The 24,719-nt window shown below is 41.7% G+C and overlaps 1 protein-coding gene across 2 annotated transcripts in view; it reads right to left on the bottom strand.

Annotated features, from left to right (window-relative positions):
- The window catches only part of LOC126190907 (synaptic vesicle glycoprotein 2C-like), a 477,766-nt gene that overhangs the window by 316,471 nt on the left and 136,576 nt on the right, over window positions 1-24,719 (bottom strand). Inside the window, exon 1 of one of the 2 annotated variants that reach the window (XM_049931536.1) lies at window positions 5,945-5,991. The exons of the other annotated variant lie outside the window; for it this stretch is intronic. Coding sequence (XP_049787493.1) covers window positions 5,945-5,978 — 34 coding nt within the window. The 5' untranslated portion in view covers window positions 5,979-5,991. Of the gene's footprint in view, window positions 1-5,944; window positions 5,992-24,719 lie in introns of those variants that run through there. 2 annotated transcript variants of the gene reach the window in all.

Genomic DNA, 24,719 nt, shown 5'->3' with positions numbered 1-24,719 from the left:
CAGTAGGACAATGCCACACCCCACACGTCCAGAATTGCTACAGATTGGCTCCAGGAAGACTCTTCTGAGTTTAAACACTTCCGCTGGCCACCAAACTCCCTAGACATCAACATTATTGAGCATATCTGGGATGCCCTGCAACGTGCTGTTACACCCCCTCGTACTCTTACGGATTTGTGGATATTCATGCAGGGTTCGTGGTGTCAGTTCCCTCCAGCACTACTTCAGACATTACTCGAGTCCATGCCGCGTCGTGTTGCGGCCCTTCTGCGTGCTCGCGGGGGACCTACACCGTATTAGGCAGGTGTACCAGTTTCTTTGCCTCTTCAGTGTATTTCTGCGCCGATTTCGCTACGTCTTGGACTTCTTAGGTCGTGAACTCAGCGTATCACGGACTTACAGGAACGTGTGTTCGTTTCCCTGTGGTCCCGAGCGAGTGAAGATAAACAATCTACCTACGCCACACAGTATAGAAAACAACGAGTCGGAGCGTAGTTGTAAGAAGCTCGAAAATGGAAGGAAAGCTATACAAAATCCGAAAAGGGAAATACAAAGGCTGAATCTGTATGTAGCGGAAGTCAGTCGTTCCAGTGGCAGACAGTACGAGAGAGACGTTGTGTATGAGGATGTGGTTTGCTGTCAAAATACCGTGAGTGTACTTTGCTAGAAGAGTCAAAGAATACCTCGCGAAAATACAGTGAAGGTAAAATCGGAGAGATTCGAGCCCACACCGAAGATCGTCAACATTCGTTCTCCCCGATAACTATTCGCGACTGGAGCTGGAAAGGCGGGAGGTCACAGTGATACACAATGTACACTCCGCCACACACCATATGGCGACTTGTCCAGTATAGATCTACGAGGGTTACTCCAAAAGATATGCACACTATTTTTTTAAAAATATAGTTTTCATTCTGCATGTGTGAAAGTTTTACAGTGCGTAGATAAATCCTTCCCGCTTGTTTTCAAACTTAGTTCTATCTATTCCCGTGGGTGGTGCCGTCACAGCATGTCTTCAAGATGGCTGCTACACTTGACGTTCGTCAGAAGCAACGTGCTGTCACAGATCGCCTGTGCTGTGAAAACGAGACAGTGGGAAACATCCACAAGAGGTTGAAAAAGGTGTATGGAGATGCTGCTGTTGATCGCAGTACAGTTAGTCGGCGGACAAGCAGGTTACGTGATGAAAGCGGGGACGGCAATATTAAGGATTGTCCTCACAGTGGCATGCCTCGTACTGCACACACTCCAGACAATGTGCAGAGAGTTGACGAATTGGTGACTGCTGACAGACGCAACACAGTGAACGAATTGTCTCGCTACGTTGCGATAGGGGAAGCAAGTGTATGCAGAATACTGAAAGTGTTGGCATTAAAAAAGGTTTGTGACGGGTGGGTTCCCAGGATGTTGACAGTGGCTCACAAAGAAACAAGAAAAATGGTATGCAGTCAACTGTTCGAACAGTCGAGAATGGTGGAGATGAATTTCTTGGAAGAATTGTGACAGGTGATGAAACATGGCTCCATCATTTTTCACCAGAGACGAAGAGGCAATCAATAGAGTGGCATCATGCAAATTCACCCGAGGAAAAAAAAATTCAAAACCACACCTTCTGCTGGAAAAGTTATGGGTACGGTGTTTTTCGATTCCGAAGGACTCTTGCTTGTGGACATCATGCCAAGTGGAACCACCATAAATTCTGATGCATATGTAATGACACTGAAGAAACTTCAAGCTCATCTGAGTCGTGTTTGACCACATAGGCAAAAGCAGGATGTTTTGCTGTTGCAGGACAATGCACGGCCACATGTCAGTCAAAAAACTATGGAAGCGATCACAAAACTCGGATGGACAACACTGAAACACCCGCCTTACAGTCCTGACCTGGCTCCATGTGACTATCATCTCTTTGGGAAACTGACTCTCTTCGTGGAATAACGTTTGAAGATGATGATTTCCTTGTGCACGCTGCCAAACAGTGGCTCCGACAGGTTGGTCCAGAATTTTACAGTGCGAGTATACAGGCGCTGGTTCCAAGATGGAGTAAGGCAGTTGAGAGGGATGGAAATTATGTGGAGAAATTAAAATATTGTTCCTAAAGGATGTATTTACACATTGTAAAACTTTCAAACATGTAGAATAAAAGCAGGATATTAAAAAAAATAGTGTGCATTTCTTTTGCACATGCTCAGCAGTCTCCTACTCCCAGCTTTAAGCACGGCGAGACCGCCCTCTGGTTACGGGCGGGTAGTGGGTGTAGGTAAATGGAAATGAGCGTTTGGCGTCATTGGCCGGGAGGCCCCTTTCGGAGCAGGTCCGGCCCCCTTGGTGCAGGTCTTATTACACTCGACGCAACATTGGGCGACCTGCGCGCCGGATGGGGATGAAATGATGATGAGAACAACACAACGCCCAGTCCCTGTGCGGAGAAAATCGCCGACCCAGCCGGGAATCGAACCGGGGCCCCTTAGGACGGCAGTCCGTCACGTTGACCATTCAGCTATCGGGGCGGACGTGGGTGTAGGTGAACGCGCAGGAGGAGCTGCGCAGACCGCACTGCGCGAGCCCCGCTGCTCCGCATCTGTCTGTCGTCGAGAGCCACCTTTCCATTGCCTTCCGGCTGTTTCTGTAACGATATCGCAACCTCCCACGTTGCTCAGAAGTAACCGTACTACAAAAGCTGATTTAGGAAAGCTATACAAAACTTATGTTAGGAAGGACGATGGAGGGTTTGAATTGGGCCTAAACTACTTCTGTCGGAAAATTCTATGCCTCTGCTAACTTCTTGTAGTCGAAACAGCTGTTCATCGAACGATTGCAGCAGATATCCTTCGAGCACTGTACATTTGTTCTGCTATATTTTTTTTGTATACACAATGGATACGAAAGTTACGCTCTGTCGTACAGATTACAATCCAGTTACATATCTAGTAGAATTTTCTTCCTCCAGTTCACAGAAACAGACAGTGGGAAACAGATACGAAGTGTCACAAACCTCACACAGTGTACGCTTTCCGCTAACAATTACAGTACGAGTAGGCCGTGAAGGATTTGCGTGCTGACATTCATTCGTATGGTATCAGCACTGTGACCACGTTTTCTTTCTCGATTATCCACAATGTCCTAAAGCTGTCATATGCAGACGCGCCCCGCAGAAAAGTCTGCGATTTTTTTTTTTTAACGAGCGAGCATACTGTGTTAGTGAGACGTAGTAGCTTCCTCAACTGCTGAAATTTTAATGTGCCCAATTTGGAGGAGGAAATGAGTTACTCGTACGAACTGACAGAAACTCCTGGTGACAAAGGGCAACTAAACACAAGTATTTCGGCCACGGGGAATCACCAATCACGTCGCCCTTTGTTAGGAGCGGTAACGATTAAAATAGGCAGTGCCTGGACTAGCTAGAGCTCGAAACAACTTAGAACTGTGGACTTGGGGCAAATGTAGCAACAGCTACAAACGCTACACGTAGCGCATACAGCAACTTTTAAAGTTTATTATACGTACTGATTTAAGTAGCCAATCTGAAGCTGCTATAAAATTATGAGGGAGCTTTTTTTTTGGCTCAACAATCGACATTTCATAACTTCCTGATGTAACCAGCATATGTTGCTGTGTAAATGCGTTACCAATTTCAGAGGATGTTATTCATCTTCGATAGGTCGCACTCTTATCTATTCTACTACACAATTATGAGTGTAAAGAAATTCGATACGGCATTCTCCGGCGGGAAAAATCGTTAGATAAATACAACTGGAAAGAAGAAAGGTGATCACATTACCTTTCTGCGCACGTAAGTTGTGCTAAAGTGATCGAGCACAGCGAAGAGCGTCAAGAAAAGCGAGGCAAGAACAAAAATCTGTACATGGTAATCTCGCCGAGCCCGCAGCTCATGGTCGTGCGGTAGCGTTCTCGTTTCCCACGCCCGGGTTCCCGGGTTCGATTCCCGGCGGGGTCAGGGATTTTCTCTGCCTCGTGATGACTGGGTGTTGTGTGATGTCCTTAGGTTAGTTAGGTTTAAGTAGTTCTAAGTTATAGGGGACTGATGACCTCAGATGTTAAGTCCCATAGTGCTCAGAGCCATTTTTGTAATCTCGCCGAGAAAGACTGAAAGGCCAAAGCATTAGCTGCTACGTCACATCCCTGTCGAGCACAGAAATAAGTGTCCGGTAATGTCTTCAATAAATCTAATGTATCGAAAAAGTGACTGTTGGCTATTATTTCTGTATGTTAAAGAATTTCAAAACAGCCAGAGAGTTCCCCAGAATCAACACCGGAGAGTATATTTTATGCTTTATAGCACTTAGCCTTCTGCAGATCGTCCGCTAAATAATGACTGAAAACAGGATCAAGACATACGAAGACGTAGAACTTGTACGTGTAGCTAGAACTAAATCCGTGATACGGAAGCGGTAAGTTAGTGCCACACTAACGTTGTCGTACAAAGATGGTAATGACTTTGTAAGTAGGCTGTTTAGGTTTTTATGTTGGTAACGCCACGTAGTGTATCAAAATCGCTGACTGTGCTGTGTGCAGTCTGTGGCTAGTTAGCATTGATGAAATATTCTCTATTGTAGTGGTGGGCAGTTGGATGTGAACAGCGTATAGCGTTGCGCCGTTGGAGGTGAGCCGCCAGCAGTGGTGGATGTGGGGAGAGAGATGGCAGAATTTTAAGAGCGGACGACCTGGACGTATGTCCGCCAGAAAGAGTAAATTTGTAAGACTGGACGTCATGAACTGATTATATATGTTTATAACGACTTTTGAACACTATTAAGGTAATTACATTGTTTGTTCTCTATCAAAATCTTTCATTTGCTTACTATGCCTATCAGTAGTTAGTGCCTTCAGTAGTTAGAATCCTTTATTTAGCTGGCAGTATTGGCGGTCGCTGTATTGCAGTAGTTCGAGTAACGAAGATTTTTGTGAGGTAAGTGATTCATGAAAGGTATAGGTTATTGTTATTAAGGGCCATTCTTTTGTAGGGATTATTGAAAGTCAGATTGCGTTGTGCTAAAAATATTGTGTGTCAGTTTAGTGTTGATCAGAATAAGTAAAGAGAGTAATGTCTGAGTACGTTCAGTTTTGCTCAGCTGTTCGAAAATCAAATAACGTAAGAGGTTTATCAGCACAATCATTCATAAATTTTTCTAAGGGCAGGTTTCAACTTGAAACTAAGTGAATAGAGACAACAGAGAGGAGTCTGACGGCTGTTATTGCTGCTAGAGGAACAGCGTTGAGCTGGAAGGACACACATACCCCCCCCCCCCCCCACACACACACACACACACACACACACACACACAGAGAGAGAGAGAGAGAGAGAGAGAGAGAGAGAGAGAGAGATGTGCAGAAAGGTGAGTTCAAAGATTGAATTTAGGCACAGAAGACGAGCTGAACCTTGCGGGTTGTATATGGCAGGTATATTGTTAACAAAGTTTTGAATATTAAAATGGGAATACTAGCCACAAACCAACTTCAGTAAATCGCCATAAGAGGAAATTATCTACTGGCACCATGGGCTGTTGCTAGATAATTATTTTGCAGTACAGAGATCGACAGCCCTCTGAATAATCATCACCTTCGTTTGTCAGATAAGAATTCGACTGTCCGCTGATTCTGCCACCGCACTTAACAATAGATACACCAGCTTCGCCTGAGATTCAGGAAAAATATAAGAGTTTTAATCGCCATTTTTTAAAACAATTCTGCCTCGTCATGGTCCTCGTGAGGGCGTAGAGGGAGTGTAAGTGTGATAATGCGAGACTAAAAGGCAAAAACAGAACCTAAATGTAATCGAGTTGTTGGAAGACTGTAAGACCAGGAGTCTAAGTTCTCCAACGAAAGGTGTCAGTGTGTTTGACGATCTGACTAACGCCAGAACCGCACCTTGCGCCAGGCTGCTGCGAATGAAGACACCACAGCATTCGTCTGCGTGACCCACCTTGAGATGCGCTCCTCGCTTTCCGGTTCTCCATCGCTGGCAGCCGCTCTCAGCTCTGGCGGCGTTTCTTCCGTTACGCGGGAGCTGCCGCTGCAGCATTATCAGCGTGTCACACTCTGAAGATTACGCGCAAGGCCCCATACAGCCAGACTTACTGTTAGCTAAAAAACAGGACTCGTTACATCACACTGCGCAGTCATAAAGGTTACACGCATCTTGATGCAGAAACCCCCCGGCCAGAAGGCAGGAAGGACAGAAGCATTCCTCAGCTAAGACCTACATGAAATAAGCCCATATTTATTACTGTGGTTTTCCTACCTTGTCACAAAATTTTGAATAAAGTGTCAGGAGCGAGTCTGAAGCAAAAACGAGTACGTTTATTTTTATACACAACAAAACTATTGCATACGTTTAAGCAGACAGGCACATACTCTAGTCAAGGATACCCTAAGTAGTGTCAAATAATACATATTAACATCTAACCGTTCATAAATTATCATTTCGTTCAATTAAAAGAGTTATATGATGAACAGCGACGAGCCCGCATCTCGTGGTCGTGCGGTAGCGTTCTCGCTTCCCACGCCCGGGTTCCCGGGTTGTTCGATTCCCGGCGGGGTCAGAGATTTTCTCTGCCTCGTGATGGCTGGGTGTTGTGTACTGTCCTTAGGTTAGTTAGGTTTAAGTAGTTCTAAGTTCGAGGGGACTGATGACCATAGATGTTAAGTCCCATAGTGCTCAGAGCCATTTGAGCCATTTGAACCATTTGAACAGCGACGAAAGAAAAACAAGGAAAATGAACTGCAGTCGAATTAAGGGAATTACATTAGGAAATCAAGACACTTAAATCAATAATGTTGTTTGAGCAGCAAAATGTCTGGCGATGACAGAAGTACAGAGAATACTAAAATGTAGCCGCCAGAATAATCCCTTTCTGAAAGATAAAAGCAGTTACATTCAAGTGCTAAGAAGACTTTTCTGAGAGTATTTGTGCTACACGGAAGTGAAAACATTCTTTACTGCCCTTCTAATGCATCTGGCTTACATTAGTATCTCCTTGCTACGAATTTCCAGACGCGTCGGTAGTTGATGGCGTTAATCCTGTCGTGACGGAGTGACTGCACGTAATGGGAATAGCTTGAAAGTAAGGCGATAGCAAACGTCAGAGGAGAAACTACCTGACAGACTAATACTCTGTGCCAGACCGTGATTCGAACCTGGGACTTCTGACTTACGCCGCGTGCAACTGCTCTTCTGACTCAACAGTCGAAGCACGACTCTGGAAACTTCAGGTGTGGTTAGTCCTCACGCAGCAGAAACTTTCTGTAACTGAAATAACTATTTGGTTTTATTGGTATTAAGTTCCTGTTCTGTTTATAGCAAGCTATCCATAATATTTACGTAAATAAAATAATGTCTTATTCATTTTCTACTATCTATATATGTTATAAAGTCACCCGCCGAGTTTTTCTGTCTGTATGTAAAGGCTAATCTCAGAAATGCTGCAGGGATTTTCATACGGTTTTTAAGAACACGTAGACCGCTTAACAGGAAAATATAACGTATTACTTCTATGGCATACTTAGTGCTACACGTGTGAAGCCCGGCCCGGGCTCTAGTAATTACCGCATCATTTAGAAAAAAACTGTGTTTAGTTTCGAGCCAGAGTGTGAAAACGTTTTTTCTTGGCAGTCTGCTCCATAACGAGGTTAAAAAATCGCAGTTTTCATAGCACTTCCTTATCTGACTCCAGAACAAAAAAAAAACAATATTTCTAAGTCATTTTTTGCACCAGTATCTTGTACTTTGAACTTTTTAATTTTACTTATTAAGTGTACGTTATTACTTACTGCATTAATTTTTATGGTATGCCAGATTCTAGTACTGTCGTCCACACGCATGCACACCTCTGGAACATACTTAAATTTCTTTCCAGTACGACCGATAAAACGGAAATATTAGCGATTATTGACCTTTTTCTTCTAGATCCAGCTTGTCCAAGATCAATAATTTCTCCCAGGTATCGCTGCCGCCTAGGTAAAACTATGTTTAAATTATTTTTCATGTACAACTAAGCAACGTAATTCAAATACAGTTAGTTCCTATATATTGAGTAAATTACAAATTGCTTGAGACTTCTGGAACTTTCTCTTCCTCCTATTTCGATCACAACGTTTTCCAAATTTAGGTAAATTACTTTGCAAACGTCAGCTGATGTACAGAGAGCATGTCAACTACTACTTCAGCAGTTTGGAACTACAACCACTATTGTTGTTGGTGTCGATGTTACAAATACTATCTAAAAGTACTCAAAAATAACGTTTCCATCTGCCATTCATATATTTTAGTTGTGATAAAAGATTACCGCCGATTATAACGTTCAGTTAACTGCAGTAGTCATTTTTTATTTGTCTTATCTGTTTTGTATTTAAAAGTAAACTCAGTCCAAAGGCCGAGGCAGGGCCATCGGTACCGACCGGCCGCCGCGCCATCCCCCGACAACGGCGACACTGGATGCTGTAGGTGGGGGCGTGCAGTCAGCACACTGCTCTCCCAGCCTTTGGTCAGTTTTCGTGAATGGTAGGGTAAAGCCAGTATGATCGCATATTGTTAGTGTGGGTTGCATACAATCTGGAGCAAATTTGATTGATTCATGGCCCTCTCCCCTTCCCCCTAACCTATTGTTCTGCTAATTAATTTATAACCACCTGGGGTTGATATATAACTCCCTGGGCATAACACTAGTCTGCATGTTATCAGATGACTGAAATTTAATGTGTGTTTTTAACTCCATTTCTTATCCTGATTCCAGAACTCTCCTTAGTTATTTTCTAAAATGTACTGTTTTTTCGCTATGGAAGCGGGTGCATTTTAAGGACTTGGATAGGGAAATTTCACTCTACAGACTTGTAAGCCATTCTGTTGGCACAACTGGAGCAGCTGTTTGTTTTTCTGTTGTTTGCAAGTTAAACGAATGCACTAGTATATCTTGCAGAGCAGTGATTGGTGCGTTTTTCATGTGGGATGGCAGTGATACATAACTTTTCTTCGAGAGATGTTCTTAATTTTATTTTACTTTTATGAAATATTTCTTCTATGTCCGATAATGTCGACTCGCAAATGTATGGAAATACATGATATTTTCTGTTACATTTGTGGAAACGTCGCAGTGCTTAAGCAATGAACAGACATAAGAGTCTTTGTGAAGAAAGCTTATTACGCTTATTTTAAAGTTAAACTTGGAGACCAGGACAAGGTATGGGCACCAAAGAAGGTTTGCCGTTATTGTGTTGAAAGTTTGAGGTTATGGACTAAGGGAAAGAAATCATGCATGTCATTTGCAACTGCTATGGTTTGGAGGAAGCCGAAAGACCACCTTAATGACTGCTACTTCGGTTTAGTCAACGTTGAGGGATGCAGTGCGAAAAATAAGAAACACATCGGGTACGCATATATTCCTTATGCCATTAGACCAATTCCACATGGAGAGGACCAGCCTGCCCTTCTCCCTCCAGTTCATTTTGAAAACAGGGGTCTAGATGGTCCTGAAAGTGATGCTGCCGAAGGTGATATCGGTAGTAATGATCATGACTGCACACCTCCACACGACGTAACGCCGCAACAGTTCTCCCAGTGTAAACTTAATGATCTAGTACGAGATCTGAATCTGCCTAAGGAATATGCCGAATTACAGGGGTCTCCGCTAAAAAGTACGGACCTTCTGACACCAGAAACAAAGTTTTCACGGTACAGACACAGGGAAAAAGAACTAGTTCCTTATTCTCACATAAAAATTCTTTTGTGTGTTGCAGTAATGCAAGTTAATGCAGTTCTAAGGAATTGAACATGATTCTAATCAGTGGATACTTTTTTTTAGACTCATCAAAGAGGAGCCTCAAGGGTGCGTTACTTCATAATTGGAATATTTATGGATCCCTTCCTGTGGCTCATTCAGTTCTAATGAAAGAGACGTTTGAGAACCTTGAGGTAATGTTAATAAGTATCAAATACGAGGAACACGAGCAGTTTATCTGTGGTGATTTCAGAGTTATAGGAGTACTATTAAAGTGCGCGTCATTTACGACGGCGGCCGAGATTAGGTTCGTTCTGCGCATCTGACGTCACAAAACACAGCCAATGAACAGAGAACGACGTTGCCAGAGCTCGACTGCAGTGCAGAGCACGGACGAGTGTCTTCAGTTTTAGAAACGTTCAGTCATAAATAAAGTACTTGAACAAAAGCAATGTCTTGATAGCAGACTTTCTTTTATAGAAAGTTTGGAAAAAGCATTCTTTACACCAGTTGCTTCATATTCTATTAATTAATTAAACCAAACAAGCAATAAGCCTCCTAATTCAGGCGATAGCAAGGAAAGGTGTTTGTACCAATCTCACGAACCGCTTTTTCGCAATGAAGAACATTGGTAATTGTTTATTTCCTATTGTACATCGACGAAACGTGAGTAATTCATAGTCATACCAACAGTGTTTGTCAGTATTTCGCGAGATGTCTTAGACTCCTCCAGGATGTCTGTTAAATGATGGGTTGCGTTAGCGCAATGCTTAAGGTGTTTGACTGCTAAGCGAAAGGTTCTGTATTCAAACCTTGAGCGGTGCTTATATTTTCTTTATTTAAAAACAATATCAATGTGTCTTACTTCATTTAGACCAGACGCGTTTTTCTCTTTTGAAGCATCTTCAGAGGGCAGTATTCTGTCTCCTCCATTGCCAAGTCATCTTTCGTAGTTTTGTGCTGCGGTAACACAATATTCAACGTTTGTGTCGCCTGATCAGTGTTTTAACAAATAAATGGTGCTTGTGTGTGCCACACACAAAAAATATATTTGATATAGCTCAGAGCACTTCATTGACACACAGTATATTCAAGTCCTAATGTTTTTGTAAGTCCACAGTTTTGTTTAATGTATTTTGTCTACTTCCTTTTGATTGATTGAAGTGCTTTAAAATAAAGCCAAACGCGCCCAGTGTAAATAAAACTTTTATTACAGCTGCAAAAGATGGAATATTTCTCAATATTACATACGACACCTATCTGGTACTTAAATTAAACGAGATATTGTTATACAGTAAATTTTATACGAAATTTAGATATCTTGTCCACATTTCATTCTCAACATTGTGGCAACTAAAATCGACTTACGGAAAGTATACGCTATGGACTTTTACCTCTGTAAACTCTTCAGAATTTCGTGCAATGGTTTACTACATTTAATGCTGCACAATAACTGCGTTGAACATCGAAACAAAATTAAGTCATTTATGGGGAAAGGTATCAGTCAAGAAGATGTATAAAAATCAAATTTTTGGGCCAAATAGTTTTTGTGAAATCGAATGATAAGTGTGTCAAAGCAGTCGGAACACCATGTGTCTGCATAGGCGAACAGTGCAGTGATGACAAAATCGCGCCCAGCGCGGAATGCGGGGAGCACGTCTCTGTAGCTGCGAAAGGGTTAATGCGGCCGTGGTGGCTTTACATCATAAACTGCGCGCTCTCCCCTAAACGTAAGTTTGCGAACTATACTATACTATGGCGCTGCTTCTCTTGGCGCGTGCGTCGTGTGCAACTGACAACGCAGCAATCTCCCGCGTCTGGGCGCGCATGCGCGAGCCGCCAAAATAAAAGAATTGAACTAGGACAACAGGCGGGATATACGAAAATGCGTTGCTTTTTATGTGTGGGACAGCCGAGCGAAACACAGGCAGTGGAGTACGAGACACTGGGCAGAGCGGCGGCATTTCACTCCTGGAACTAAAAATATCCTACGCAGACCGCTTGTGGATCCCAAGACAGTTTTGTTTCCACCACTACATATCAAATTAGGTTTGATGAAGCAGTTTTTAAAGGCTCTACCACAAGATGGACCCTGCTTCAAGTATATTTTAATGAAATTCCCCTTCATCGCACGAGAAAAAGTAACCGTTGGAAGTTTTGTTGGTTCTCAAATTCGTAAATTGATGAGGGATGAAGAATTTTAGAAGACAACGAATCAGAGAGAAAAGAATGCACATGGACTTGCTTCAGATCTGTCACTGTAAATTTTCTAGGAAATAAGAAAGGTTCAAATTACAAGAATATTGTTGAAACCACGTTACAAAATTTCCAGAAGTTGGGCTGCAATATGAGTGTTAAGTTTCACTTTCTGCACACTCATATCGACTATTTTCCGGAAAATCTTGGACATTACAGTGAAGAGCAAGGTGAACGCTTAGACGGAGGAAAGATACCAGGGAATGTGCGATGAAAATATAATGGCTGATTAATGCTGGATGTTAAAGAGGGACGGTTTTAGGCAGAGAAGACGGCGGGTATGCAAGGAAGTCAAAAAAGAGACAATTTGAAAATTAATGAACTTCTTCTCTTTGCACTTTGTTATACCAAATACTAATATGTAAGTACTGTGCTTTAAGATTGCCTCAGTAACGTTTCTTGGGAAAAATTGGCCATTCTGTAACAAATTCGTTTGAATAAATTAGTTCAATTCTTTGAAATGTAACTTCTTATTATGTGTAAAAACATGACGTGATGGAACAAAACGGAAGTCATTTCTGGAATCAGCATTAACAAATGATTCAATAACACTTAATAGTAACAAATCATATGAGAAAATTTAAAAAAATGCAGACTACTGTAATCTGTCCTTCTGAGGAACACCCCACACCTCCCCCTCCTCCAACCGTCCCCCACCCCATCATAAATACAAGTACACTTTCAGGTTCTTTTATTCGAATTGCTCTCTCCCAATCAATCAATTTGATTGACTAATCAATTAAATCGATCAATTAATTAACCTCTCTCCCTGTGGCAAGTCCCTCAGTCCTCACGACAGGATATTCAATTACACAGCGAAGCATATAGTGTTTTTTTTTTTTTTAAATTTAATATCCAGATGTTGGATCTCTCTTGCTCATCTTTCTCTGCTGTTTGGAAAGATGCAGGTGTTGTGAAACACATCAAAAACAAAAAATTAAATCGATCGCTTATTTTTTCCGATCGCTCAACGAATACCGTCAGCATAACTCACTGGACGTAATTACATTCACAGTATCGTGAAACGTTTGAACAGACCAATAAAAGGTCAAATGTGGATGCGTTTTAATCTTCACGGCTCTTAAAATGGACAGATATCCTCCCAGAAATAATTGCATAGTATAATCGAACAAAACATAGCACAAAGAAAAATGAGACCAATCGATGTTCGTGAGAATGGACTCAAGGATATCGGGTACTATTGTATTAAAGTGCTGAATCCACGCAAACAAAATTTAATGTAAGTGATTTGGCACAAATCTCAAAACACAAAACAGCACATGGGAAGTCGTACCTCCCAAACTGGTCGAATTAGATATTCACAGTTTCCAAAGTGCAGAGAACATATCCCAGAACTATCTTAAAGGATAGCAGTGGCATTGAAATTTCAGGATGCTTTTCTACTGAGGCAATGCAGTAGAGCTCAGAACCATACGTGTTTCTCGTAAAGCGTGTCATAAGATGTAAAGAGAATAGAGCGCTAGTTAAACGGCTTGGTTTTCCTGCAACACAAAACAGCTGGACCGATGCTGAGAATTTGCTATGTAATGGGGTGCACAGAGCACAACCAGCACTCTAGCGTAACATGCGCGACAGGAGAAGCATTCCTGTCTAACTGCACGTTCCGGGGTATAATTACTGCGGACCTGGTACAAAGGTTCAAAAACGTTTGGCTTATGGTGATAAGGTGCTCGATGAAGCATGTTTCAAACACGACATTGCATACAAAAAACAAAGATCTCCCACGAAGTCACAGTGTAGATCGAATTTTAGCTGATAAACCCAAGGCAATACACGCAAGAAAGGAGACTGGTATAGGACAATACGCAGCAGTATTTGTAGTTGATAAAACCACACATTGTAAAACTAGGTTGGGTTAGGAGTGATTAATTTGAAGCAAGTTATGAATGCTGCACGTCGCGCACGGAAGAAAAAGACAATGATCAAAAAGAAGAAGAAGCCAGGGCAAGAGGCCTGCAGGATAAAGGACCAGTTAAAGCACCCAGGGTTCTGCTGATAACCAAGACTTCAGGTGGAATGATCCCTTCCTCATTCCTGCACTCGCAGGCTCTCAGCGATGGGTTCACTGGCTGGTGGTAGCGCGGCTGTTGCCAGAACACTGAAGAATGTACAGAACTCCCGGAACCAGCTAGAAGAAGCAACAAGACATCTGTACGATGGAAGCAGCAGCCATCAGAAAATGACTATACCTGGAACCATACAAGAAAGGAACAGGTATCTTCATAAATAAAAAAAAAAGCCCCTTAGCTATACTGCTCGATAAAACTGCCTGCAAATGAATATCTGCTCAAGTTTCTTAGGAAAAAATTCAGCATTCCAAGATTCCGCGGTGTACTTATGCGTGATACATTACCAAAGTCTCTGTGGAAACCCGGAGAATGTGGAATTGTGAATTTAAATATTGCTGGACGATCAGAAACTCAGTGGATGGTGTATGTTAAGAAAAATACAAACGTCTACTATTTTGACTCATTTGGAGACTTGCAGTTGCCAGAAGAGTTACGATACTTCACCGACAGAAGACGTGTGTTCTACAAATTTTCATCGCTAATACCAACTTATGCTGGCATTTATGCATCATGTTCCACCTGACGTTTATGAGGAAGCATATACAGGGTGTTACAAAAAGGTACGGCCAAACTTTCAGGAAACATTCTTCACACACAAATAAAGAAAAGATGTTATGTGGACATGTGTCCGGAAACGCTTAATTTCCATGTTAGAGCTCATTTTAGTTTCGTCAGTACGTACTGTACTTCCTCGATTCACCGCCAATTGGCCCAATTGAAGGAAGGTGATGTTGACTTCGGTGCTTGTGTTGACATGCGACTCATTGCTCTACAGTACTAGCATCAAGCACATCAGTACGTAGCATCAACAGGTTAGTGTTCGTACCCTTCTCAACAACAGATTCGGTGACCGATGGATTGGTAGAGGCGGACCAATTCCATGGCCTCCACGCTCTCCTGACCTCAACCCTCTTGACTTTCATTTTTGGGGGCATTTGAAAGCTCTTGTCTACGCAACCCCGGTACCAAATGTAGAGACTCTTCGTGCTCGTATTGTGGACGGCTGTGATACAATACGCCATTCTCCAGGGCTGTATCAGCGCATCAGAGATTCCATGCGACGGAGGGTGGATGCACGTATCCTCGCTAACGGAGGACATTTTGAACATTTCCTGTAACAAAGTGTTTGAAGTCACGCTGGTACGTTCTGTTGCTGTGTGTTTCCATTCCATGATTAATGTGATTTGAAGAGAAGTAATAAAATGAGCTCTAACATGGAAAGTAAGCGTTTCCGGACACATGTCCACATATCATACTTTCTTCTTTTGTGTGTGAGGAATGTTTCCTGAAAGTTTGGCCGTACCTTTTCGTAACACCCTGTGTACAAGCAGATGCATTAAGCATCCACCCATCAGTTGAGGTCCAGATGCAATGTCGTATACTCCGACTTTAAAGGATCGATCGTCATTATTACACGCGAATTGCTTCCCACCAATTTGTTTATGCAATGGGGAGTGCAGTACTTCAGTGATGGACTTGAGACTTAAAACAGCATTCCGAACATTACAGAGATTCACAATAAACTTCATCTGGAAATTAATGGTGGAAAAGAAATTGTGGAAATCGTGGAAATAGAACCTGGTGCATACAATATTGACGATTTAAACGAAGTTTTAAAATGGTCTGGAAGAGGGAGTGTGTTACGTGCAAACATCTATACACTTAATTCTGAAGTAAGCACAACAAATGCATCGATTGACTTTAACCAGAAAGAAACAATAGGACGGCTACAGGGTTTCACAAAAGGCAGGTTGTGAAGAAGGATCATAATAAACTCTATACAGGTCCGACCTGTGAGTGGGTATACTCCCAGTCAGTACAATCCATGTCAAGTTTAACATTGCAACAACAGATTGATTCATACAATTTACGGATTCTTCCCCTCTGTAGGAACAGGGTATAAGATCGTTTAGACTCCTGCCAAAGCTATTTATCTCCCAGTAATAGTTCAGGCTTTGGACTATCTGGAGCTGCCAGTTGTGGACCAAGATAATCAACTTATTTATTTTCGCGTCGAGAAAAGTCGCTGTTCAGCTACGTCTAAAGAAGAAACCAGTAGTGAGCAGTGACCTTGAACGTTCAGAGATCCAGAAGCATTGGCTGCCTTTAACCAGCCGGGACCTGTTGGAGGCAAACTCGGCGACCTTTAACTTGCTGGACCAGTAGCATCGGCAGCAAGCTTCAAAACCCGTCAGGGATCACAACAGCCTCATGTTGCCAACGAAGAGACGACGGGGTAAGGTGCAAAACCAACATACGCAATGCGCAGCGCTGCACTTCACAACAGAACAGGTAGGTGATAATACATGCAGACTATGAGTTGATAAATCAGTGGGTCTGAAGCTACGCAGTGATGTCGTTCAATATAACTATCCCGGTGGAATATGACGAGTGTATTACACGCCATGAATACTTCTCGCATAAGCCTTTTGTAACAACCACATTTAACAAGAACAATGAAATTAGGATTGTCATAAACACCAAGATGCTTTAACCCTCCCACTGCTGATAGCGCCGTCTGCAGCTTTTCCAGGACAGCACAGATGGGCCAGCCAGCCAGCTGTCCACACGGGTAGCGAGCACCCAGTGCAAAACGTCTCCCGTGAGCGGATACCTATGTCTACTTGAATAGCAAAATAAACACGCATAATCCCACTGACATCATGTAGCGAACAGAAGCCTGAGTAATCATCATCATCATCATCATCATCATCAACAACATCATCAACAACAACAGCAGCAACAGCATCGTCTCAATTGCACCCAGTGCTGGACAGATCAATTATTACGGCCTTCCCGTGTTGTTGTGTGCGCATGTCTTCTGTCTTCCAGCCACTTCCCATTACGACGCTGTCTCCGTCTTTCCTTCTCTCCTCGAAACCAGCAAAGAGCTTCCTTGACTCATTCGGCTGGCTACATTTCGCCTACACCTACATTTCATTTTCTTTGCGCTCGTAATTTCAGTATAGTCTGTTCGACGGTCCATTTTCCTGTCTGTGTAGTAATTCCCGATACGCATCTCTGCTTTACTCGTTCATCAGCCCTCACATTTTGGATAGTTTTCGCATTAAAGTTGGTTTTTCAAAGCCATGTCCCCGGTAATAAAGCGATTACTAACTTTTCTTCCACATACGTTCGAACTTAGTTTTGAAAATCGTATTCAGTTAACCAAAAGCACTCCACGTCATTTTTGGTCTTCTATTAACTTCATTTGATCTCCATCCACTCGGCGTGTACATCTGTCCCAAGCGTTACAAAAACCCTCGTCAGTTGGTTAACTATGACTTCAGAATTAGTTAGCAGTTTTCTTTTTTGTTCTCCATGCGCTGATTACACGCCATTTTGGTTTCGTTCTGACGGATTTTCAAGTGTACTTTCTATCTATCTATCTATCTATCTATATCCGAATTCCGCTCCAGCTACTGCCGGGTCTGGGTGCTGATGAGTCCTCCCCATTTGGCTCGGGCCTCCCACCACTTTTCTTCCTCCACTTGCTGTCAGGTCACACTTCTCCTTTCTACAGATATTCTCACTCCCATTTTTTCCACCTGTAACGCCGGAAATGCATATCCTCCTATTTCCATCTATTGCACTATAAATTTGTTTTCCTTATTTTTTGTTACCTGAATATATGACGTTTCTGTGTCTTTACATATTGTAATTGTTTTACTATTTGTATATATATATATTTATGCTTTTATGTCGATGTATAATTGGTTTGTTTCGTAAATATTATTTGTATTTTTACGCTGGGTCTTGCCTAGGGAAAACTGCTATCGAACGATTACATCGATAGGTCGTGTGAAGAATCAAAGTGTGTAGGATCTTTGGTAGTGTTAACTCTGCCGCGTGGAGCGCGGGCAGAGGGGGTCTGGCGGGACTAGCGGGTGGAGCAGGTGTGTTGTTTGAAGCTCCCGCGAGTTGCCGCGCTTTCGGGGTTTGGCAGCATGTAATTGCGCTCGACTTGCGATGATAGTTTCTGACATGGTGTCGCGGACGGGAAGCATTAGCTGGCGCACGTCAAGAGCCCGTTTCGTCTGGTGACCGTGTCGAGAAGAAGACGCGCCAACATCCAGCTTCTGCAACAGCGACGGCCGACAATGAGTGACTGTCGCCACCTCCTCGATCGACGGCTTCAAACCTTCAATCAACCAACAAGAAAGACTGGAAGCACGTAAAGTTTTAGAACTGTATGGCAGACCTCAGCTTTTAAAATGGTTCCATTTGCCTCGCGAAATTACAGCAACTTAGCATGAACCTTTGTTGCTCATTGTCCCAGTTGCATTACCAAGCAGGGTCCCTTCCTTTTCCGGAATGAACCTGAGTGTCGTTGAAATTCAAACGCCAGCATCATTTTATTTCACTGCTTTAATTTCAAAGTTCAGTTAAGGTATTCATAGCTGGCTACAATATTTAGATTACACAAGCACAAATTAAGAGTGCGAATTTTGTTACCGTATTCTAGCTTACCTGTGACTGCAGCTCAGCTTGGTACGTACTAAATTTTACTATTGTTAATTGTTCAGAATCATTTAATTCAAGTTCAAAGTTAAATCTCTTATTTCTAAATTGCGTAGATTGAAGTAGCTTTTGAAATGATTGTTGAGGTAGTCCAAGACTAAACGTATTTTACTGAATTTCGATGTGCTTCAGAAAGAAAGCTCACTATTAACTTCAGTCACTAAATTAACTTTCGATTTTCCAGTTTTATTAATTCTTTTGCTAAATTAAGTCAGAGTGTAGCGAAATTTATTACTTCTGACAAACTTTCAGTTTTCACACTACACGTGTCAACCTTCAGTTGCCACGCTTCTAGTGCTAATTCTATGTGTAATAAACCTTTCTTTTTCAGTTACTATAGTAATTGTCCTTAGGACTGGCGACCGTAATTTCCCCCAAATCTCAAATACCTAATTACCGCTAGTTAATTGTTAACGTAACGGCCGCACATTTACTTTCTTTATTATCTCTACCCCTTTTCAAAATTAATTTCCACCAGTTTCATTTGCATTTTTCCTTTCATTTAGATGTAACCCTTTCCTCCCTCTTTACTGACAGATTAACTTCGGTGACGATTGCTTTTCCCAAATTTCCATTAGGTACACACGGTTTAATTTTTCACTGTCATTAAGGTCGATAAGTGAGGGGGAGGTTACACACCGTGTTCTTGGGCGCCCTCTAGGTCTTTTCCCATCCATCTTTAGTTCTTCCATAATTTTGGGGAGTCTCTGCCCATGCATCCTCTTAACATGCCCATACCATCTTAATCTCTTTCTTCCAATTTCTTCTCTCATACTTTCTTGTTTAAGGTCCTTTCTAATCTCCACATTCCTTACTCTGTCCATTCTTGTTTTTCCCTTAGCTGCTCTGAGAAATTTCATTTCCCCTGCTTGCAGTCTGCTCCAGTCCCTTTCTGTCGTTGTCCATGTTTCTCCACCATAGGTGACAATAGGGATGTAATAATTCTTATACATAAGGAATATTGCTCTTTCTGGACCTTCATCATTCTAAATCAGGCGTTTTTTTGTTTGGTAGAAATTGCCTCCCTTCTGTAACCTCCTATTAATTTCGTTAGTTATTCTTCCATCCCTAGATATTTCACTTCCTAAATAAGTGAAACTTTCTACCACTTTGAGGGGTTCTCCATTCAAGGTAATATTTCCGTTGATCCCTTTCTCTCTTCCAAATACCATTACTTCACTCTTATCTTTATTTTTAATCCATACCTTTTCATTATTTCCTTCCACGCATCAAGCTGTAACTGTACATATTACCATATCTGCAAAAATCATCTTTTTGTCTTTTTCTTTTACTGTATCTTTAACTGCCCTCTTCATTTCCTCCATCACAACATTAAAAAGTGCAGGAGATAGAATGCTTCCTTACTTAAGTCCTTGTCTTATTTCTAAGTAGTCAGAGTTCCCCAATGGTGTTTTAATTCTACATAATTCTACAATTGTGTCCTCTGTACATTGTCTTTATTGCATTAATGTAGCCATCTTCTTCATTTCTTCTCAGAGTCTTTCCCTGTCAACTGAGTCATATGCCTTTTCTATGTCTATAAAAACCATTATCACCCTTTTGTTATACTCCCAACTTTTTTCCATCAGTTGACAGATAGAAAATATCAGGTCGATCGTGCTTCTTCCTTTCCTAAATCCATGCTGTTCTTCACTCAGCTCCTTTTCTATCTTTACACTTATTCTATTTAGTAAAATTCTTTGAAAAATCTTGGCTGTATGACTCATAAGGGTTATTCCTCTGTAGTTTTTACAAAGTATTTTATTGCCTTTCTTGAAGATGGGAACAATGTCTCTTGTTCTCACACTTGATAGTACTCTATACAGCCACTGCATTCCCACTGGACCTGCTGCTCTTATCATGTCCACTGATACTTCATCAGGTCCTGGGGCTTTCCCCCCATTCATCTTCTTCACAGCTTTTCCCTTTCTTCCCATGTAATTTGTCTTAATTCTGCTTCCCAACTTCTCTCAATTTCTCCATTATTTGTTGTTTCCTCATGTACCTGCTGCTCAGCGTTTAACAGCTTCTTAAAATGTTCTTTCCAGAGATCTTTTACATTCTCTGGATCTTCAATAATGGTACCGTCCTCTGTTTCCATCTTTACTGGTACTTCAGAAGCCTTCCTTTTATTTTTCATCATTTTAAAGAACATTTTCTGATAGCTCTTCACATCTTCAAGTTTTTTTGTAAACTGTTCCCATGCCTTTTTCTTTGCTGTTTCCACTATTTCTTTGCACTACTTCTTTTCCTCTATATATCTTTTATGGTCTTCGTCATTTTTAGTTTTCCCCCACTTTCTCCATGCTCCATTTTTTCTTCTAACTGCTTGGAGTGTGGTATCATCCCACCAACTTGTTTGTCTTATTTTTTCCTTTCCAGATGTTCTGCCACATACTTTTTGTGCTGCTTCGATTAAATTGTCTTTGAATAAACTCCATTCTTTTTTTTTACATCACAGAAAACTTCTTTTGGAAATTTTTGTGTGATTAATTCTCTGTACTTCTCAGCACATTCACTCTCCTTCAGTTTCCAATCCCGTATCCTCATCACTTTCTTCTGTTTTCTATTTTTCACACACTGGTTCATTTTCCATTGTCCCACCAGTAATCTATGGTCTCCACCTGCACTCACACTTGGAATTACCTTCACATTTGTTACTTTCTCTCCCCATTCCCTATCTACTAGAATATAATCAATTACACTCTTGGTTCTTCCATCCCAACTGTATCTGGTGATAACATGACTTTCTCACTTCATAAACCAGCTGTTTGCTATTTTCATTCAATTTCTCTGGCACAAATCCAGGAGTCTTTCCCCTTCTTCATCTCCATATCCAAAACATCCCAATACTTGCTCAAATCCCTTTCTGTCTTTGCCTACCTGTGCATTAAAATCTCCCATCACTACATTAGCACACTCTATATGGTTTTCTAACACATCTTCTCTTCTTCGCTACATCCCACTTGAGGTGCATAAATCTGGATTACTTTTAGTGTTTTCTTTTGGAATCTCAGGTTTAAGATTATGATCCTGTCTGATATATATCTCACATTTTCAATACAGCTTTGTGCATTCCTATTCACCATCACTGCCACACCATTTCTTCCAGACCTGTTATTCCCACTCCAGTTCAGTTTTCCTCCTCCTCTCAAATTCTTCTCACCTTTTCCCTTCCACTTTGTTTCGCTTAATCCCAATATATCTAACTTCCTCTCTGTTAGTACATCTGTCATTTCTTCCATTTTTCCATTGAGAGTTAATATATTAAGGGTGCCAATATTTAGGTTATTTTTTAGTCCAGTTGGTTTCATCTTCTTGTACTCATGAATATCATCAGGTCTCCCATCATTTGCTCCAGTACTTGAAGAAGCAGTGGGGTCAAATCCTGAGTGGTTCGTTCCGAGGCTCGTCTGTGTTTTGAAAGCAATATATGAAGACTTTCCTACTGGCTTGCTAGACCTAACGCAAGAAAGGATTTTCTGTTGGGATTGTCTCCCTTAGCCTTTGGAGTTTCTCCTCTACCACAAGGCAGTGGTTCCCTTCTCATTTAATCCTCAGAAAGGAGGGTTGCCTCATCTGTCAGCTACGCCGTTCCGAAGTCTTCCTTCTCCGCCGTCGCTGCCTTTAAGGTCTTCACCCGCAACCCTGGGCATGGGTTCTGTGTTATACCCCACGGGATTGGGTCCCTGCCTGAACTCAGCCATCCTAGCACCCAGGCCTACTGAAGTGTAGGATGCCCACCCCCGCGACGTGGAGGCGCCAGACAGGAATTACCCCAGTGGAGGAATAGTGAAGGGCACTCTACCTCCCTGGAGGCAGGTTAATGATTGTGTATGGTTCCACAATCAAATTTGCTAAATAAAGTGCTTCTACACGGTGTTGAAGCTTCTCCACTACAGGCAAAAATTAGGTCATCCTAAAAACCGAGGTTGTTCAGATATGATCCACTAACGTGAATATCTTCTTCGTTTTTCTAATTTGAGTGCTGGACACTTCTTCATCCACTGCCGGGAACAGTTTTGGCGCTACAGACCTTCCTTGTCTTACTCGTCTTTCAGCTATGAATGTCTCACTGTTCTCATGAAGTACAACTGAAGTTTTAGAATTGACTTACATGTTTTTCACTAGCTCTTAAGTTGAGTAAAGAAAAAAAAAAGGCAAAAACTGTTCTGTTTAGAACGGATGGCTACACAACAGTACAGTCACACGAAAAACAACTACTTAGATCGAAAGGGAAACACTTCCTTGCAGTTCGGCTTCTAGGCGCATCTTCAAGTGCATAAAAAGTAAGGTTGCACCGAGTGACGAAGTGTTATAGGAGACATGACCATGCTATGGTGTATACTACATCTATGAAAAGTACAAAGACGAAATTACTGCAGATATAAGAAGCGCATGATACAGAATGACAGAAAATAAACACAGAGCGAATAGGCGAGTCGACTCGTCTTTTTTCTGTGGTTTTTCTAAACTGCTAAAGCAAATGCCATGTTGGTTCCTTTGAAAAATGAAGCAATCTATTTCCTTAACCACCCTTGTTAATTACGAGCTTTTTTCTCGTCTGTAACGACTTTTCAACACTAATCTTCCTTGTATCATTCATTCATCCATTCATTCATTCGTTCATCGTGCTGCAAACCCCATCACGAACGAGAGAATGTACGGACAAACGAGTTGTGTTCCACATAAACTGGCAGAAGCAAGCTCTGCGTGCACTTTCTGTAAAGCATACTACAGCCAACTGCTGCTAGGGTTAATATGCTCACATTGGCAACCACGGTAATTACTTCTACATTACTATCTCTTTCTTTCTCTTATGGTATACACCTGCTAAGTTTATCTGCTGCCTGATAGTAAGCATGAACTCTATCATCTCTCTATCATCTGGAATAGTTGAAACCTGTCTGATCTGAACAATTAATTAAAATTCCCAATTACTACTGTTCTGAGAAATAGCAAAAGGAGTGTTTAATAAGTGGAGTGGTTTCTTTAAAAGAACAAACGTGTTTTCCTAATTTGCTCCTGTTGAATTAAGTTTAACTTCTGTATGTATTGAAGAACTAAATAATTGTTGTTGTTGTCGTTGTTGTTGTCTTCAGTCCTGAGACTGGTTTGATGCAGCTCTCCATGCGTACAGTAAAGCTGCATGACCTCGGGATAAATTACGGCTGTAGTTTCCCCTTGCTTTCAGCCGTTCGCAGTACCAGCACAGCAAGGCCGTTTTGGTTAGTGTTGCAAGGCCAGATCAGTCAATCATCCAGACTGTTGCCCGTGCAACTACTGAAAAGGCTGCTGCCCCTCTTCAGGAACCACACGTTTTTTGTCTGGCCTCTCAACAGATATACCCCTCCGTTGTGGTTGCACCTACGGTACCGCCATCTGTATCGCTGAGGCACGCAAGCCTCCCCACCAACGGCAAGGTCCATGGTTCATAGAGGGGACTAAATAATTATAAGAGTAAAAATAACGTATTTTAAATTCTACAATTTATTTTCGCATAAAATATTTGTTGAAGATAAAGATTTCAAATATTGTAGCGTCTTTGTTTCATAACACGTTTCTATCATAAAGTTATTTTTATCTGTGCCTGCGACAGTCAGTTGTTACCAGACGACAGCCTAAGAATTCTAATACCGCAGCTTTTGTGGATACAAGTCATTGCAGTACTTCAACAGTGTTTCTTCTTCACCATTATTACTATACGATGTAGGTCTGTTCTCTCAACAAGCGTCAAATGATTAAGTTAACGAGGAATTTGTTGTTGAAATGTTCTAGTATGCCGACCTATGTATTTACAAAGAAGGAACGTACGGGGTGAAAGAGAAAAAAAAAAGATAATTCAGGTATTGGACATGACTGGTCTATTAGATCGAAATAAATGTTAAAAAAATTAAACATCTTTTTTGAATGACAATATTATAATGTGTGATTACTACGATAAGTCCTTAAACTTTTAACGCTTATGTCCCAATAGTGTTCCTACTAAGTACAAACAGAGTTTGTCAACGTGGCATATTATAATGACAGCTACGTAGCATGGAAGGAAGGTGACAACAATACCTGCATTTAGAACTCGTATCATCGGCGAGAAGACATGCGCCACTATAATAAATAT

Source organism: Schistocerca cancellata, chromosome 6 (genome assembly GCF_023864275.1).
Source record: "Schistocerca cancellata isolate TAMUIC-IGC-003103 chromosome 6, iqSchCanc2.1, whole genome shotgun sequence".
Taxonomy (NCBI): domain Eukaryota; kingdom Metazoa; phylum Arthropoda; class Insecta; order Orthoptera; family Acrididae; genus Schistocerca; species Schistocerca cancellata.
This window is presented reverse-complemented; position numbering and strand designations above follow the sequence as displayed.